This window comes from Stegodyphus dumicola, chromosome 5, assembly GCF_044657685.1.
Source record: "Stegodyphus dumicola isolate Sdum_Otavi_A_Nest chromosome 5, ASM4465768v1".
NCBI lineage: Eukaryota > Metazoa > Arthropoda > Arachnida > Araneae > Eresidae > Stegodyphus > Stegodyphus dumicola.
Genome location: NC_140772.1, coordinates 17,427,894 through 17,449,118, shown reverse-complemented (window position 1 = coordinate 17,449,118; position 21,225 = coordinate 17,427,894). Strand labels below are relative to the sequence as shown.

General features: G+C 32.8%; 1 protein-coding gene across 6 annotated transcripts in view; it reads right to left on the bottom strand.

Moving 5' to 3' along the window:
• Positions 1 to 21,225, bottom strand: part of LOC118189526 (uncharacterized) — a 1,222,747-nt gene that overhangs the window by 855,753 nt on the left and 345,769 nt on the right. For all 6 annotated transcript variants that reach the window (XM_085816469.1, XM_085816470.1, XM_085816472.1 and 3 more), the window contains one exon: positions 19,892 to 20,017. In XM_085816469.1, coding sequence (XP_085672595.1) covers positions 19,892 to 20,017 — 126 coding nt within the window. The remainder of the gene's footprint in view (positions 1 to 19,891; positions 20,018 to 21,225) is intronic.

Here is a 21,225-nt window from a genome sequence, read left to right as displayed (position 1 = left end):
AAGAAACATAAGATTTTTTTAAAATAATAATCCAATATTGCAATTAAATAAATAATAAGCAAAATAATATGAGTATTTGGTGAACGATAAACTAGTAATTACAAGTCTATAGTGATGCTGAGTATATACAAGTTGTAAAGCCTGCTGTATGTAATTTTGTACGAGTTTATCTTCAACAGTGTTACTGATTCATGCTGCACAGTTAAGTAGGCTTGGTTTTTTGAAGCAGCAATCGCTTTATTAATTGTTCATTAAAAACGCAATAGTTCAGACACCTAACGTCTCCACACTGTCGAGGTCTTTGTTAATATTCACTTTAAGATGTGCTAAATTGCTTCGTTGATGAAATTTAATGGAACAAATCAGATTAGTTATTAAGCACCATATAGTACTTTTGTTCTATATGGTGCTTAATAACTAATCTGATTTGTTCCATTCTCTGATAAGTTCTCACGTTATCAAAACAATATTGAAAAATATATATATAATACATGTCTCTAATATTCGGTGGCAACAATTAAAAAAGTGATTGGCCGTTTATAGCGAATCAACGCGAAATGCTAAAACGAAAAGAATAGCCCTTCTGGGCAAATTACTTCTTTGGGCTAAAAACGGAGAGGAAAGCAAGACTTTCCTTTATTTTCTTATGATTTATAACGTGTTGCTAAAAATGCATATTATACTGAATTATTGAGCAATTTTTAACATGTTGTAAACGAAATTATGGTTGTCTTATTTTTACATCTATTACATAACAGGACTAATTCTACAATCTTTATGTTTGTAAACATAAAGATTAACAGAAGTTTGGCTTTTGTAAACAGATGATTGACTCTTGTAAAAATAAAACGGAAATTCATTCCATTTCCCAGACGGATGTCCTTGCCCAGTCGTTCTGAAGAGCAAAAAAAGTGCCAGTTATTTGCAATATGGTGTTAGCGCAAAGTTATAACATCTCTTGACCACAAAATTCGACTGAAACAATAACTAATTAACCACAGAACACATTCCTTCGATTAATTTTATAGAACTACTATAAAGTTGTTTACATTTTATTACTGTCAGTTATTCATGAAATTAAATTCATTAGAACTAGATAAAGTCATTTATAATTTATTTATGCCAGTTACGTTATAAGGTATTTCTTCCACTTCCATAGCGTGCCTTCGTGTGTAGTGGTTCTGCACGCTGGGCCAGTATTCCAGAGGTTCGTGGTTCGATTCCCGGCGAAGGCGGTTGCATATTTTTCATCTTTTCTGCTTCCAATTAACCTAATGACTCTACAAGTGACGCCCGAACTAAAAGAGTTGTGGATGATGATTCTCCGCACCCAGGATTTGGCGACTAGGTCCTCTAAAACCTTAGTCGCCCTTTAAAAAGGGGAGTATATAAGGTATTTCTCCCACTTCCCTAGCGTGCCTTCGCGGTGTAACGGTAGCACGCTGGGCCGGTATTCCAGAGGTCCGTGGTTCGATTCCCGGCGAAGGTGGTTGCATATTTTTCATCTCTCTGGCTTCCAAAAAATCCTACTGTCTCTGCAACGTACGCCAACGAAATTGATCAGAACTACAATAAATTTGTACATATTGTACTAATGTCAGTTGCTTACATAATTGAATTAATTAGAACTATAATATGCAGTTGTTTATATTTGACTGCTCCAGTTACTTATACGACCAAATTTTACAATGAAGTTTCAGAAATTTTAATAGGGGCTGTTACTTATTCGACTAAATTCATTGAAATTACTGTAAAATTGTTTATATTTTGCTCCTATTAGTTACTTATATAATGCATTAAAACTGCAATAAAGTTGAATTCGTTTGAATTTTACAACAATTTTACTTTGTGGAATCGTTAGGCTATCCGATGCTGGTGACGTGAAAAATGTGCAATGTCCTCGAAGGGATTCGAACGTTGGACCTCTCGAATACGCATCCAGTATGCCTCTAATTAAACAGCGAAGACATGCGGAAAGAAGAGAGAAAATTAATACCTTATATACCTCCCCTTTTAAAGGACGACTGGGGATTAGGGGACCCAGTCGCTTTTTAAAAGGGGACATGACGTATCCTGGTGGTGGCGTATTATCGTCCACCACCTTTTAGCTCAGGAGCCACTTGTAGAGTCATTAGGAGTTTTTGAAGCAGGAGAGGTGAAAAATGTGCAATGCTGTCGCTGGGACTCGAACCCTGGACCTCTGCAGTATGCTTCGAATTGAAAACACCTTTTAACTTATGTTACGAAAAAATAGTAAGTTTCCACTACGGAATTTTAAATAATCAATTGTTAATATCAATATTTTCACTACGAAACTTTCAGTTCCTTTTAAGTGATATAAAATATCATATCGTATCAAATGACGGAAATCAAAATTCAAACTGTTTATCGATGATGCGTTGAATTTCCATACGTGCATACCTTGATGACAGCAGATACATAAGATTAACGATTATAAGCATAATTTTTTCTGATTATTGCAATTCACGAAACATTTTCATGTTTCTAAAGTAAACTTAATATTTAAAATTTGATAGTGCCTGACTTATTATGACGTATGTAAACTTTGAATTTTAGATACATAACAAGACATAAATATATAACGTCATATAAAACTATTTAACAACTAAACGTTGGTTTGCACACCAGAAAAAGAGCTAAAAGATAACAACCTATTGTTTGAGCTGAAAATATAAGTTATTTAAACGTACAAATATTTATTTCTGATTCGATTAAAATTCACTATTTATATTTTTACGATAACAAAAAGAACAGAAAATACATAATGCCTTTTTATGGCTTATGACAAAAAAATATTAAACATATTTAGGCACTTTTTATGGCATATAAATATAACATAAAAGTCTTTTACATTTATATTTTTGTTCTAATATAAAGTACGTGTTTCCTGTTATTATATGTGTGTGATAACATAAAAGATAGTAAGTTCTCACGTTATCAAAACAATATTGAAAAATATATATATAATACATGTCTCTAATATTCGGTGGCAACAATTAAAAAAGTGATTGGCCGTTTATAGCGAATCAACGCAAAATGCTAAAACGAAAAGAATAGCCCTTCTGGGCAAATTACTTCTTTGGGCTAAAAACGGAGAGGAAAGCAAGACTTTCCTTTATTTTCTTATGATTTATAACGTGTTGCTAAAAATGCATATTATACTGAATTATTGAGCAATTTTTAACATGTTGTAAACGAAATTATGGTTGTCTTATTTTTACATCTATTACATAACAGGACTAATTCTACAATGTGTTGCTAAAATGCATATTATACTGAATTACTGAGCGATGTTTAACATGTTGTAAACAAAATTATGGTTGTATTATTTTTACATCTATTACATAACAGGACTAATTCTATAATGTGTTGCTAAAATGCATATTATACTGAATTACTGAGCGATGTTTAACATGTTGTAAACGAAATTATGGTTGTATTATTTTTACATCTATTACATAACAGGGCTAATTCTATAATGTGTTGCTAAAATGCATATTATACTGAATTACTGAGCGATGTTTAACATGTTGTAAACGAAATTATGGTTGTCTTATTTTTACATCTATTACATAACAGGACTAATTCTATAATGTGTTGCTAAAATGCATATTATAATGAATTACTGAGCGATGTTTAACATGTTGTAAACGAAATTATGGTTGTATTATTTTTACATCTATTACATAACAGGACTTATTCTATAATGTGTTGCTAAAATGCATATTATACTGAATTACTGAGCGATGTTTAACATGTTGTAAACGAAATTATGGTTGTATTATTTTTACATCTATTACATAACAGGACTTATTCTATAATGTGTTGCTAAAATGCATATTATACTGAATTACTGAGCGATGTTTAACATGTTGTAAACGAAATTATGGTTGTATTATTTTAACATCAATTACATAACAGGACTAATTCTGTTTCATTATCATTTTAGAAACGAGCTGACAAATTTTCAAATGCCCGATAAGATTTAAAATCCGATGCGGCTGAAATCAAATTAAATTTAAATAAGAAACAAATAAATTAAATATTTATAGATTGCAAAACAACAGATGCAGCCTGAATAAGATCATAATTAATTTAAATAAACATCATAAGTGTTATTCTTATGCATCCCAAACCACGAAACGAAAAATATAAAATTTTCAACCAGTTTCCAAAACTATGCAAGCAATCACATTTTTTAAGATATATGTATAGCTTAAGTTTTTGAAATCAGCCCATTAACAGTAAACTGAAAACACTGAAACTAAAATAATTACAACCTCATTATCGTTCTTAGACGAAAATTTCAATTTACCATGTTACCAGTTATAACCCAATCACTTTTTTTTAAGCAACACAAAGATGGCAATTCGAAATACTGAATAGGTTCAAAATAGATAACTTGAAAAACACTTTCCATTATTATCGCAGCTCAAGAAGTCCATTTTACACAATCAGGCTTGAATAATTGTGTACTTCAGTCATCAGTGGCAATCAAATATGGCAACCTTCGATGACTGCCCAGCTCAGTCATCTATTAGATTAAAATAAATCGCAGTAATCAAAATAATCGCAATCATCGCCGATCACGTTCATCGTACGATTTTTTAATTCCACATTTTGTTAAAACTTCAGCGAGAAAACTTTAAATAAAATTTATCACAAGACTCTTACATGAGTATAAAAACGGAAAACGACGTTTCTACTCATTTAACCCTTTCCAGCACGCTACCTTTTAAAGTTGGAGGTTTGATTTAAAAAAAAAAAAAAAAAAAGAAAGGTAGGCAGTCTAATTAGGCCTAGAGGAGTACACAAGTAACATTTTGTGAAGACAGCACTTATCGTTTTAATTCTGTGGGTGTGACCAAAGTGGGCACAATGATTGAATAGAGCTTCGAAAAGAGTGCTGAAACGAGCATTGTTGTCAATGAACTGACCGATGAGATGCGGAGAAACAAAGAATACAGACTCTCCGGTTGCCCTAGATGATCGGTGAGCACGGTCTGGGCACACCTAGGGTTCGCCGTTTGATTTTAGGCAAGATTTCAAGGTAAAAATTTAAAACTAATAAAGAATAAGGAGATTAGCATACAGCCAAAAAAATAACATAGAAATTTATTTTCAAACAATTCCCTTTATACCCTAAAACAAATCCAAAAGATTTCTTTGAAAAATGAGGCTCTTAAAAACTAAACATGGCTAAAATATATGGACTGGTTTATGTTGAGCTTCCATCTACTATAAATAAAGAAGGTTCAGAGTAACCTATAGTAACCTATAAAGCCTTTTTCATTCAATTTCTCTGTGCGTACAGAAGGAAATTTTTAGGTTTGTCCAGACCGGACACACTGTGCCGCAAAGGGTTAAGGGAAAATGGCTCGTATACAAGTTACACGCGAGAAAAACCATGAAAACGCCCATGCAGCCAGCCCGTTCGCAGGATTCGAACCTCAGACCGAGCTACCAGTGTTTAGTGACATTACCTCTTAGATCGCTGGTGGGCCCCCTTTGTCCTGGTAATGCAATGATGAACACCGGTTTTATTTTTGTTCTCAAAAGCATTTCCAACATGAGGGTTCATTGCATATTTAAAATTACGCAAGAAAATAAGCATAGTTTGACGTAGATTTTGAATTTGGCCAAACTAAGTTGCTTTCACCTAATCCTAAATTCAAATCCCAATTCAAAATTGGATAACTCTAGGTGTCTTTGTTTTATCCCAAAGCGAGAACACATACCTACATTTATGCAGATTCCTAATTCTTCACCTAATCCTAAACTCAAATCCCAATTCAAAATTGGATAACTCTAGGTGTCTTTGTTTTATCCCAAAGCGAGAACACATACCTACATTTATGCAGATTCCTAATTATTCACCTAATCCTAAATTCAAATCCCAATTAATAAATTCAAATCCCAAATAATGACAATGGTAAAATTGTCCTTATTTTTGCTTTGGAAAGATAAACGAAACATTTGCATTTCAGCAGAATGTTTGAAATTTTACTCGTGGTATTTCTTTAACGTTTACTTTGCGCATTCTATGCGTGTGCAAGAATAAGTATTTCTCAACAGAAACAAATTAGTTAATGGCCTCATATGTTATATTTTATACCGCAAAATACATTTCTATGTTTTACACTGGAAGGACACACGGATTTGCAACATTTTTTTTAAACTGGGGAAACTGAAATTTAGTCTCTAATCTTTTTTTTTTTTTTTCCCATCAAAATAGAAAGAAATCATACAAACTCGGTTCGTTTCGAAAAACCGAACCTACGGTACCTCCCAGCGCGCTGATGGCTGGCGATCACTGCTTTTCGACACTTCGGTTGCCATGTAAAATACATCCAGTCCAAAGAGGGCCAAGGAAAAAGAATCATCCATCTGCCTGAAGTACTGCCCAATTTAGAATCAGCGGCGATTGCCACATAATGCCGCGCCATCGATGAAAATGCGCGCTTTAAAACTATATCGATATAGAAAACAAAAACGCGGAATGGGATCCCGGGTACACAAGACGACGCCATTTTTAAAACAAATGGCGTTTTCTTATTACTCGATTCCATAAATAAATAAATAAATAAAACTAGGAAATGTGCGCATTACAAGAGAAACTCCATCCCGGGGTTTTACTTCGCATTCCGGGAACGGACAAGGGAAGAAAATAAAAAAGAGGGGGTGCGAACAAGGACTCACCATATTTGTGGGGTCCGCAAAACACCTTAAATCACTTAGCAGCCCATAAATAAATAAGCGTAAATGACATATAAATCCGAACTCCGCATTAGGGTAGCTTGATAGTGGAACGGGTATTTTCAAAGATTGCTTAAATGATGAATTGTCATTTTCTCTACTGTTGATAAATTTTATTATACTCATTATCAAAAACCACTACGGAGAAGGAAAGACTGCATTAAGCTTTTATCGTTATAGCTATCAAAAGAAGCAATATGTTCTTGGACTGCTGAAATTTCTAATGCAGTAAAACTTCGTTAGTTTTGAAGTTCAAGGACCACAGAGGTTAAAAAAAAAAAAAATCTCCAGCTAAACTATCCAGAAAATATTAAACACGATAATGCAGTCCATTAGCCAACAACAAGAAATGATTTCAGTTGAATATAACATTTCAGAGCGAAAGGGATCTGTGAAATGCTGTGTAAAAGAAATATAGCGAAACTTCTCTTAAAAAACCATTTACAGTTCCAAACAATTTTGGTTTTCTCTGGAGGTGATCGTCTTATATAACATCATTGGCGAAGATGTCAATTCATCATTAGTACAAAGGCGCAATTTGCTCAGAAGTACTATTAATTTCGTTTTGGCATTGGTTAATTCATTACAAGAGTTGTTTCACTTTTCAAACTGTTGCAACCAAATATTAGAGCCCCATATTATATTTTAAAAAATTAAACAATGAAGAATTTGCTTAAATGTACGTGTGTTTCTCGCATTGGGATAAAACGACGGTACCTAGAGCCATCCAATTTTGAAATATGGGCATCTGAAAGCCCAAATTAGAAATTTGGAATTTGTTTTATTATCCATTTCATATTTTGTAAAACTTTAACGAATTTTTGATTAACAAACTCAAGGATTTCAAAGCGAGCAATGACAACTTTGTACAGAAAAAACATTTTTATCTCCAGCGCGCGAGACTGTGTATCGGAAATTCTACAGTTATGCTCATTTTAAATTTATTTTGCGATATTGCTCTTGAAATGAATTTTATGGTTTAAGCGTGAACATGATATTTAATAAAGAAAGGTAACATACAAAATGTTAAAAAAAAGTCTCTTTGGACGGAATTTAAAATCTGAAAGCTTTCAGATTTTTATTTTATTTTGTTTTATTGTTTCACCTATCCAATCACTCTCAGAAGTGCTGTTCATAAGAGGTTTCATTGCATATGTACCTTGCGTAAAATTAGAAAGGACAGAGAATCAAAATATATTCGCATACTTCTTGGCCAATTCTCTGGAGGTTATCGTCTTATACAACATCATTGGAGAAGATATCAGTTCATTATTAGCCCAAGGGAGCGTTAGCCCAAAAGGGCTATTTGTCTCAAAACGAGATTTTACGTTGAATCACTATAAAAGACTGAATAATTTTTCGAATTGTTGCCACCAAATATTATCGCCTGTATTATATTTAAATAAATTTAATAATGAAGAACTTGCATGAAGATATGCATGTTTTTCTCATTGTCAACAAATAACGGTACCTAGATCGATCAAATTCTGAATAACATAGTCCTCCACCAGATTATGGACACTTGGAAAGCCGAATTTTAAATTTCAAATTTGATTTATAGTGTATTTCACATTTTGTAAATTTTTAACGAGTTTTTTTTATTAACATACTGAATGATTTCGAAGCGAGCAATGGCAATACTGCAAGGAAAAAAACATTTTTATCTCCAGCGCGCGAGACTCTATCGGAAATTCTAAAGATAGACTGTTTTTAAATATTTTTAGCCCAAAGGAACATTAGCCCAAATGCTCTCGAAACGTGAACGTGTATGTAAATGAAAAGAATATGTATCTTGCGTAAAATTAGAAAGGACAGAGAATTACAATATGTTAGCATACTTTTTGGTCATAAACGGGAAGCTTTTGCACTGATATACATATATATGTAAACCCATTTTTTAATATGCAGGGCATTTTTCTAACAATTCTAAATATCTGGTAATTTTCTTCCACTTGATTTCATAAAACAGAAAAATATGGTAAACATGTAAAGAGGGATGATATTAATAAGAATAATAACTTGACCAAAATTTAGCTGATATTGCCCCCGTCGTCCATTAATGTTAACTCCAATTCATTAATTAATGTATTTCCCAACAGCAATATGTTACCAACGCATCATGAGATATATCGAGAAATTTTGGAATTAAAACACGCAGTTCATGTCATAAATAGTAAAGCTTTACACAAAAACTAATTGCGCATTTATGATGAAGTTTTTTCGTTTGTTTAAACGAATATATCAAAGGACATATTTATCACGAAGATATTAAGACATTTTACTTTGAAAGAAGCTTCACCAAATTATCAACAACTGCAGGAATACTTAGTATACTTCTATTACTTGCGCATAAATGGAGGGATTCTATACAGTCACAAGAAATGCTTAGGAATTACTTCGCATCTTCACCTACTATTTGGTATTTCTTCGGATATTTTATACTGATATTTACATATATATATATGTACATTTATATTATATTTTATCTTTTGATACTGAGGGATTTCTCATGACAATCAAATTCTAAGATATTACTTAAGTCTAGCCTTTTTGATTTATGCGCAATGCTATATTTATAACAAGATCAGAAATTTGATGTGATATATTTGTGATAGCAAAATCGCAAATTTATTGCTATAAAATGCAATGAACCCTCTCATTGCAATCACCTCGCTATGATGATCACATCTGAAACTGATCAGCACCTGCGAGCACATAAATAAACAAAATACTGAGTATCACCTCTATGAAACTATCATATGCAAAGAAGACTCAAAGCACCTTCAACCTTATCGTCTTAGATAAGGTTTATTATATATATATATATATATATATATACGTTTCCAAATTATATTCGTGCGAAAATCTAGTCCATGCATTGAAACGAAATTTAAATATATAATCTGGTAGATCAAACGCAGTTCATTTCTCATAAAGAAGAATCTTTTTATTATCCATCAGTCGTTAAGATTACACTTGCAGACAAAGCAAAATTTGTAAGTTCTATGTTTACCCCTGAAAAGCAAATGTATGAAAGCATTTCAGTACGAAAGAAATTAGTTCATTCTTTCCAAGCAACAACCAATTCATAAATAATTTTTTTTATTGCCAAACTAGGAAACAAAAACATTTGACACTTAAAGTTTAATACCCATGACGTCATGATTTTAATTTAATATAATATAACAACAATTTCTCAATATTAATGAAAGAATTAACGTGGCAATAATAAACATTTGACACTTAAAGGTTAATATGCATGACGTCATGATTTAAATTTAATGTAATATAACAATAATTTCTCAATATTAATGAAAGAATTTAACGTGGCAATAATATACAGCGTCAACTATGGTAACCTGAAACAAAAAAGTTGCCAACAGCAGCTATTTATTTAAAATGCTGACATTAACGAACAATTTTCGACAAACAGTGACGTCACGTGCGATAGCACGCTTTTTTCAACCTTGCATAATAATAATATGTTTAATGTTTGCCAATGTAATTTTTATTTTATATTTTGTAAAACTTACAAACCTTTAACTAACAAACTCTTAAGATTTGAAAGCATGCATTAGCAATACTGTTCGAAATAAAGCAGATTTTTATTTCCAACGCTCAAAACTGTTGCTACTCGGAAAAATGAGTGAGAAAATTAGTGCTTCAGAATCTTTAATTAATATCTCGGCTGATTAAAGTCGTACGAAGATGGGAACAGACGATATGGCTTTCCACAAATTTTTGGAATCAGAAATAATATATTTAATGTTTGCCAATGCTATTTTTATTTCATATTTTGTAAAACTTCGAAATTTTTTATTAACAAACTATACGATTTGAAAGCGAGCAGTGGCAACACTTCTCGAAATACAGGAGATTTTTATCTCCAGCGGGCAAGACTTTTGCCACTCGGAAAAATGAACGCGAAAAGTAGTGTTTTTCCCAGTTTTTAATTATCATCTCGGCTAATTAAATTCGTACATCTAAAGAAAAACTGAAAAACTTTCGTACCATCACTACATTTTACCGTGATTATCTTTCAGTTTCTCAGTAGAAATATTAAAAAAATGTATTTTGCCATTTGCACAATCTGTTGTCTATTTGTATTAAATATGCACACATTAAAAATTGGTTACTATTTTAATTATAAAAATTAAATTACAATACTTTAATTCTAAAATTTAATTTAGTGCGAAATTGGGTCCTGTTTAAGACAGATCAATTTCTTTATGTCTACTCTTATTTCAGTTAGTTTTAACCATAAATTAGAACCCACTTTTAATTTTGTTCTGTATTATTTATTTTTCAAATATAACATGGAAGAAGAACAAAAATACGTTGGTTCACACAAATTCACACAAACATGGCTTATGCCACTTTCTTGATTTTTTTTAATTGTCTTTCAATTAATTCTAATTATGGGTTAACCGCGGACGTCTTTCTCTGACATTACATTAGTAAATCGAAGGCTGAGTATAAAGAATAGTTTCAGAATGATTTTCTGTTTGGCACAGTAATACTTTTGCATGAGTCAGATTTATTTAGATTAAAAGATCGTGCGCTATTACTTTCATTAATGTATATCAAACATGAAAAAAAGAAAGATTTCATTCTAACCTTAGGATTTCATAACAAATGCTTTACGTTAACTCAAATTTATTTATAATAAATTATAAAGGAAAATTTATTTATATAATCTTCTCTCCATTTGCATTAATGGGTAATTGGTTCTCGTTCGTTTTTGACTTGATGAGAAAACACGTATTTTAGCTTCTTCATGATCAAGTAGAAAATAGTATTCGGATACTTTACATTACCGGCAAGAATTTTGCCTGGTGGTAGGGTGGGGAAAGAAAAAAAAAAGCGAGTAAGCAGCTGGTACTCGTTTGAAACCGGTAGCCCCATCTATGGGCAAAAACGTGTATCACTAACTTCGACAGAGCAATTTTTATCTGAAGTCAAATTTTTTTAGACAGAGATCTCGTTAACTGAAGCAAAAATATTTTATCTCATTATTATTAATAGCATTTTAGAAAGAAAATACGGTATCACTAAGCCTCTTCTTCATACTACTCGATAAAATAATAGATGAATACTTATTCATGGAAGTTTTCGTAATGACTTTCCAGATGCTTTTTACAATGTCTCTATCTCTCTTATTTTTATTTATTTATTTATCAGTGGAGCTGTTTTTAGGAAAAAGATAACTGGTTTAATTTTTCCAAGCGAAAGAACAACTAGCGACCTAATTTTGGTACCGTAATTTTGGTAATTACGGTACCGTTGTTTAACCATAATGCGAGAAAAATGCATACACTTATGCAGATTATTCATTATTTAGTTTTTTTTAAATATAATACAGGGCGGAAATATTTGGTGGCAATAATTTGAAAAATGATACATCCCATTTAAGTGATTCAAGGCAAAATGCCGTTTCGAGAATAATAGCCTTTCTGGATTAACGCTCCTTTGGCTAATAATTTGTTTCATAAGTTAAATTTTTGTTTAAAACTAAGCGAGAATTAGTTATATGCTCACGCTAACACTTTTATCCCTTTTGCATAAAAAAACTGAACTTTCTTTCAAATAAATAAATAAATAATTTTTTTTTTTTTTTAAAGCTGTCAAGAAAAATCTACTTATTAGCCCAAAAAGGCATTAGATTCAAAGCGCTATGAGTTTTAAAACGGCATTTTGAGGCACTCTCCGCATTCTTTAAGCGGCGTTTCACTTTATTCGTTGATTCACTTTTCAAACTGTTGCCACCAAATATTATCGCCATGTACTTACAGACTTACAGAAACTAAATAATGAAGAATCTGCATGAATGTTTCTCGGATTGTGGAAAAACGACAGTAACTAGAGCCATCCATTCTGAATAACGTAGTCCTCCAACCGAACATGGGCACCTGGAAGCCAGAATTTCGAATTTGTTTTATTATCTATTCAAATCTGGTAAATTTTCGATAAGAAACTCAACGATTTCAAAGCAAGCAATGGCAGTATTACGGGGGGGGATATCTCCACTGTGCGAGACTGTGTATCGGAAATTCTAAAGATATGCTCTTTTTAAATTGTTTTGCGATACTGTCGTTGAATTGAATTTCGTGGTTTAAGTGGGAAGAACGTAATATTTAATAAATAAAGGTAACATACAAAACTTTAAAAAAAAACGTCTTTTTGAGCGTAATATAAAAATCTGAATGCTTTCAGATTTTCTTTTTTGTCCTTTTCTTTCTTTCCTTTTTTTTAAAAAAATATACTCTGTTTTGTTGTTACACTACTAAATTAACGTTTTCATGCACTATGGATAGGGAGGAGAGGAAGGGACGAAAGAAAGAAGACAACATTATCATAATGCAGAGAATGCATTTTCTTAAATTTTGTTTTTTCAAAGTAAGGAATTTCTAATCAAGAAATTTTTTTCTTATCAAGGAAATTTTTAAAATTTTAATTATGTTTTAGCATTTCTTAAACATTGAAACAATTTTCATCATTGTACATTTCAAAAAATTTCCAATCAAACGGATTTTGAAACAGTTATATAATTATTAACGTTTTCTTTCACAAATTAAATCACCCTAACGTACAGATTTTCTTTTAATAAGCCAACAAAAGCATTTTTAAAATTAATTTTCAACTATCTTTACTTTAGATGCTTCTAGAAATGATATAAAAATACTGTTTTATTCGAACTTTTATTCTTGCGTAAAAATTACGTGCTACAGGGATAAAATCTTGAACAGGCCACCTATCTCTTCTATTCTCTCTTTCATTTATTTTTCCCCCGCAGTTGCAACTTTAAATCTGTTCTAATACAAATGTCTTTGAAGTACTAGCAAAATAAATTTCTGAACAGACAGGAACACTTTCAAAATAAGCGAGACAACATCATATTGATTTATACTGATTTGTATAGAAAAGCTATCTACATTTCGAAGGAATTTGGCTCGCCATCCTTTTTTACTTCCTTGTACGAAGTAAAAAGGAAGTATTGTAATCACGAAAAGTTTCAGGCAGCATATTTCAACGAAAATATCCATTTTGACCGCTATCGAATGCAATTTAACCATGTTTTTGCGTGATATCTGTACGTAAGGACAGAATAAAAGACTCGTTTCCTCCAAAAAATTATAAAACTGCTTTAAAATAAATTCTGAAGAGAATTTTTCGTGGTGTCTGTACGAACGTATGTACGTACGTGCGTACGTACGTATCTCGCATAACTCAAAAACGACTAGCCTCAGAACGTTGAAATTTTGTATATAGGACTGCTATAACATGTAGATGTGTACTTCGTATTTTGGTTGCAATCGGCCGCACCAAACGTATATAAATATATTTATATATATATCCACTCTGTTACCCGGCTCAGTGATCTCAGGTTCTTTACTCTTATATGTTTGTAAATTTTATATTTTTTGCTTTAAGAATGATTGAATTATGTTGTTTTTATCTTCCGGTTAAGGATTTTATGCCTTTAGTAAATCTGTGTGCAATATGTTTAGAATTATCAGTAATTTTAAAGTTGTTTAATTGCCGCTAAGCCTGTTTTTATGATGGCGGCCACTGATAGTTCACATTTGAAACAGCAGACTAGTGGATTTGTTGCCAATCTAGAGAAACTTAGCTTCGCAACAACAAGAATCATTCATTTATTATTGCCAATTAAATCATGCTTAATCCTTTCTGGAATTTTTTCGAGGAAATAAGTGTTTAAGATTTACTTGGTAATGTTTAATACAGATATTTTGAGTTTTTATGTATTTTTGCCTTCTCGCGAAGTGAGAACTGAATTAATTGAATGAGAAATACTCAATCGTCTGTGAAAAACTGTTTCTTTTTTGTTTTGTTTGCTTAATTTCTTTTATACATCATTCTAGCTTTATTATAGTATTTGAATAGAACAAGTGGCAACGATTAGATAATTCTATTCTTTAAATGATATAAATTTTGCGCATTATGAGTTATAATATGAACGAAATATAATACTGTTAAGTGAATCTAGCGCCAATGTGTCGCTATGGTAAACAAATACTAGAGTGAATTTTAAAGAATGCATTTATTTTATTGTGGTTTATGCGCTGTCGGCGAAGTAGATTTAATTCAATCCAATAAGTTTAAATGAAATGCCAGAAAAAATGCGTATAATTTAATATTCTGTACAAGGAAGTCATGTGGTGTACACATCAGATATTTTCAAAAGCAATATTGTATGTTGTTAATTGTTCGGAATTTCATTACTTGCATAAACCAAATACAAAAGAAATAAATAAGAAAAAAAAAATTTTTTTCCGTACAGTGTTGCCATTGCTCGCTTTGAAATCGTTGACTTTGTTAATCAAAAACTCGTTAAAGCGTTACAAAATATGAAATGGATAAAAGAATTCCGAATTAGAGCTTCCAGATCCCCATTATTCGTTGGAAGATTAGATTATTTAAGACTGGATGGCTCTAGGTACCCTTGTTTTATTACAATGCGACAAACATACATACACTTATGCTAATCCTTCATTATTTAATTTCTTTAAATGAACGCAAGACTCTAATATTTGGTGGCAACAATCTGAAAAGTGAACCGACATTTATCGTGAACCAACACAAAATGCCAAAACGAAATTAATAACCCTTCTGGGCTATTAATTTACTTCCTTTGGGCTAAAAATGGGATGGAAGCAACACCTGAAGTGCTGCCTATTGAATAAAAGAACTAGAAAAAGTTAAAAAATGTGAAATAGAGATTGTAAGTGCTTCTCTTTGTGTGTGGGAGGGGAAGGAGAGGAAAATGAACAAAAAAAAAAAAAAAAAAAAAAAAATCTGATATGAACATGATATGACTTCTTTGTATGGCCGATTGATTTATACGCATTTTTTGCTGCGCTTCATGTAAATTTATTTCCTTGAATTTCATCAGATATCTATCTATTTATCATTCAGTCAATTTAGTTCTCACTTCGCGGCAAGGCAAAAAAATGAAAACATTTTCATTAAAAATTGTAAAATACAGAAAAATCTGACACATAAAATATAAAAATTTTCGACGAACCCAAATCTAAAGTTTTATTTTGGTCCCATTCGTCAAAATGGCGCTGAAGTTAATGCTCAAACTAACTAAATTCACTATTCGATTAAGAGTTTCAAAAGTAAACAAATGGCGGCCTCGTTAGGCTTAGTACCACTTAAATAACTTTTAAATTGTTGATAACTCGATAACTATTGCAGGTAGATTACATAAAGGCATAAAATATTTTCCGGAACATTAGAACAACATAATTCGATCCCCAAAGCAAAAAAATAGTTCAAGCAGTTTATATTAATTCTTGTATGTTAAAACATACAAGAATTAATAATCTGAGCTCACCCAGCCGAGTAACAGGATAGGCATATATATATATAAGTTTGGTGCGGCTAATTAAACCGAGAAGGGAAGTGCACAACTACATGTTCCATATACGAAATTTCAACACTCTGAGCTCGTTTCTGAGTTATGCGTTTCCCCCCCCCCCGTGACGTTTGTAAAAAAAAAAAAAAAAAAAAAAAAATCTGAACCCATTTTACAATCCATTTTGGAAAAAAGGGTGCTTTATTGTGGCCGTATATACAGATGGTCACGCAGAAACATTGTTCAGACCGGTTCGAGATCGGTCAAAATGGATATCTTCGTTGAAATATGACAATCGAAATTTTTCGCGATTGCAATACTTCCTTCTAAATACAATTAAACTAAGGTTATTAAATTTTGATGAACCCGGAATCAAGAAAATCTAGTTTAGTGACTTGTGAGAGGTTTAGTGTAAATAATTTATAAATATGGTTTCAAGGTCAAAGCACGGGCAATGATTAATGTTGGTGCTTCCATCATTCTTTTTATTTGCCTTTATTGATATCAGCTGTCAAATTTTAAAGCTGCTTTTATTTTAAAGCTATCGACAACCTTTCTCAAATAAGGTAGCATAATTGTTAAATTCGTTTTAGAAGACAAAGTTTCGTCAACATTAATGCTTAATACAAGGCCTGATTTAAGCAAAAGTAAACAGCCGTTGTGCGCTTTGAATTAATCAATTAAACTCACCTAATTTTCCAGAAAAAATACGATCCGTATTTAACATTTATGAGCTTATATTTTATCAGCGCATAATGAACTGAAACTGAGGGATGAGGGAAACTTCGTTTAAAATACTGTTACGAAATGTCCAGGTACGATAAGATAGCTTCCCCGCAAGGCTTTAAGGTTGCCAGAAAATGCGAAGGGTAGGCAGGGTTGCCACATTTGGCAAGAAATCGCCAATTTGGCGATATGGCATAGACGGATGGAGAACCTTCTAGAACGCATTCTTACTGGTTTAGCCCAGAATGTTCTCGAACACAATCCAAAAGCTATATAAACCCTGCTGGTACGCGGATAGTTAGTCAGTGTCGGTCGAGTCCATCGAGTTCATAGTGAGTCCGTGCGAAGTTAGTGAGAGCCCATTGAGTTGATAGTGAGTCAAAAGTGCCGAGCTGGTTCGTCGAGTGCACCGAAAGAGTGTATCGTCGAGTTTCATCTTAGAGTGTGTTGAGCTCCGGGAACGACTGAACCGAGTCGGGAGATGTACTCTAGTGTATTGTTGAGTGCATCGCGAGTTGTAGCGTGGAGAGTCTCGAGAGTACGTAGAGTTCCGAGAACGACCGAGCAGAGTCGGGAGCTGAACTCTGGCGCTTTGCCGTGAAGCTGTCTTCACCGTTATAGCCTGATAGACTGGGGGCTGCTTTCGCTGATTGTTTCAGTGTGTTTATAGTAGTTCTTCGACGACTGTAAACGTGTTATTGAAGCTCCTTTAATAAATATTAGCCAATAAAGTGTGTTTTGATACTTCATCAAGTATCGTCGTTATTCACTCCAAATCCTTACGAACGCTTAGAGTACGTGAAGAAAAATAACGCAGCAATACTTTTAAATGAAAAACATTGAACATTAGGTTATTTTTTAAAACATTTGTAAATGATTGACATAGTCGTAGTTACTATGCTGGGGGGGGGAATAGAAAAAGGGATACTCGCCTTGGGCGTCCAGTTTTTTAAACTGGTCCTCGGTTTATTAAAACCGGATGTTTAATCCTGACATGAGCAAGTATAGATTATTTCAAGAGATTGAAATTTAGAAGACTAAAAAAGTAATTCTTGACGGAAGGGACTAGAAGAAGAATAAAACCTTTAATATAATAACGAGTTACCTCAGTCCAGCCGAGAGGAGCAGGAGAAGGAGGTGGTCGGCGTAACCATGGTAACAACAGGAAGCTTAACTTTTAGAGACGGAATGAGACAAGGGGAGGGAAGATAAGAAGGGGAAGAGAAGTTTAAAGCTGTAGGGAGAAGGAAAGAATACAGCGAACGCGAGGGGTGGACGCGTGCGAATAGTTAAGCCTCTAACAACGTCATTGCGCTTCTAAGATACCGACTTTTTAAATTTATTTATTTATTTTTTATCTCCCCCCCCCCTCCGAGGAAACGAAGCTTCTCTCGAACTACTTAAGTTTTGTTCTGTGCACCAACAAGTGGGATGTCTTCACCCGTTGAAATATGTTTTTCTTTTTTATTTCCTAACAATATAGGGCATAACATAAAGGGAAGATAAATTCGAAAATTAACATTACCTATTCGCTGATGACCTTCATTTACGTCTTTACGAAGACTTAATACTAACAGAATCACTTTTAGTACCACTTCTTCGTAATTAGATCAGGAAAACTCGTTTTATGTTCTGACAGATGAACGCCACAAGAGTCAAGATCTTGTGTACTAAGATATATAATATATATACATATATATAAAGTAAGACATTAGAACCAATTTTTCACAAAGACCATAAACTGAAATTCATAATTGATAAATTTCAAATAATCGTATAAATGCAATAAAGGATTTAAAAAATGTTAAAACCAAAACTTTTCAAACAAGCAATACCCCAATTCAAAAAATTAAAGAAATGTATATATATAAACAAAAACATTATCTCATTCATATAGAGCTGTTTTAAATTTTAAAATTATGAAAATTCAATTGTAAACAAATAAAAGATTAATTATTGCTGCGAACTAATTTGCAATATCATTCAAATTCAAAAAGAATATTGGATGATACTGCATATTAGTTCATAGCAATAATTAATCTTTTATTTGTTTACAATTAAATTCTCATAATTAAAATTTAAAACAGCTTTATATGAATGAGATAATGTTTTAGTGTTTGTTAATTTCATTCCTTGCAGCAATGGCGCAAGAGAATTATTTAATTTGATTTAACTTAATCTTAATTTCTTATATATATATATGCATGTAAATAATTTTATTGAATGCATGTAAATAATTTATGCATGTATGCATGTAAATAATTTTATTGAATTTATATGTAAAATGGTACCTTTTGTATAATGTAACATAACAACCTGAAGAAGCTTTGCCGGAAAAATATACTGGGGAAAGTCTATTTAACATTGAGTAAACGGCTGTATCTCTAAATTGGCGAGATATCGCCAAGTTGGCGATGGATTTGGAGACTAACTTTTGTCACCAGATTTGGCGAGAAATTACATAAGTCGTGAAACTAGGCGACAATCTGGCGACATTTTGCTCCGGTCCATGTATAACTGTAATTGGTATTACGATTGGACAACTGCAATTAATGACTATACGCAACTGTAACTGTATCCGGCTCTTAGATGTAACTTTAACCGTATATGCCTTCCAGTTATTTCGAGAAATGGAATTTACTTGAGATTTCTCCTCTCTTTAAAAAGCCAGATTCTGCCGACAGATGGCACCACCTTCATGTTCGCATTACTCTTTTTGGATATAAGTATAACTGTAGCTTTTTCTTGGTTGCAGATTTTTCGGTTCATGATGAGGTGGGTCCTGTACCCGTTTGCCCTGCAAACTGATAGCACCTATACCAAACAAATCTATGCCAAACAAAAAAAAATCTATACCAAATCTATGCCTAAAAAAATCTATGCCAAATCTATGCCTAAAATCTATGCCAAACACAAGGTTGTTGCGTTGCATAATTTTATGTGTGTAGTACTGCAGGTTGTACTCAAAATGTGATTTTCATGCAAGAAAGTTCTAAAAGGGCTTACCTGAGTTTGTGTTGGAGTGTGATGTTTGGCGAACAGGTGTGAGCATGTGTTGTGGCCGAGGCCTGGACTGGTGCAGTGGCAACTGCTGAGGTAGTTGTCGGTGCCGATGAGGATGATGATGTGTACCTGTTCAAAAGAACAATACATATATTTTTAATAATACACGATTGAGTACACAGAAAATCAGAAAGTTTTGCCTGCAGTCTATTAATGTCAAAACAGCCAACTAAATTTAAAGTTGTCAAAGATTTTGCCTAACTGACGCCAATTTTTGTTTGCAGAAATTTGAAGGGACAATTGCTCTTTATTTAGTTAGATAATCATCAAATACAAGTATCAGACATGACATATAAAACGCTTAAATAAATACGGTGTCAAACGCGCGCTAATCATTCCGGGGGAATCTCGATGGATCAGGCGTCGCCAATTTTTATCCATTTTCAAATAAATTACCATCACGTTGTGCTTATTAACGAAAACTTTCTTTGATACCAGGATACCAGGATACCAGGATACGAAAACTTTCTTTGAAAATATTCCACTGCAAGCTGCTTCACAGAAGGCAGGTTTTGAATAATTGTTTTTTTAAATGCGAGGAGAAAAGAGATACAGCAGTAATCTTATATCCTTTGTAGTGTCATTACGTTATTTTGAAGCAGCAGGCGTGAAAAGCGCGCAATGCCCTTGTCGGAACTTGAACCACGGACCTCGTGGATTGGGACTTCTTCGAAATTCATTTGTGTCAGCGTCATCTTTTCGTCTTTCCACTCAGCCATCTAAGACTGCAAGTTGCTCAAGTACCCGAATTCGAGGATTCCTGCGGACTTATAAGGGGAAAAGTGCAAGGAAACTCCAACTTAACCAATTTCCTTAACGCGTTTCGTCAAACCAAAGCAATTGAGACAGAAAGCGGAATTCATTAATAAATTTATCAATATATATATATAAATAACAGTTTTCCATTTAGTGTTCGTTTCCTGGTGCATTATAAAACTTGAAAACTCCAAATTTTGAAAGGGAGACGAAAGAAGACCCCCAAAATTTGGCCATGAAGAACCGTTGCATGCTAAAACATTATATATTCTATTAGATCTTAAATTTGCATGTCTGATATATTATTTAACATTATGAAAATAATTATAATTAATATTTAGAAATTTTAATGATGAATAAATTTAGAAAGGAAATATTCGAATTTTTGAAACCCATGGAATCTCGGAAAGGATAGATAATTTTAAAAACTCGAATCTTCGAGCTTTCTTTTTCCTTGGAATCTTTCGAATCCTAACAAAAAAAATCTGATGTGTACACCACATGACTTGTACGGAATATTA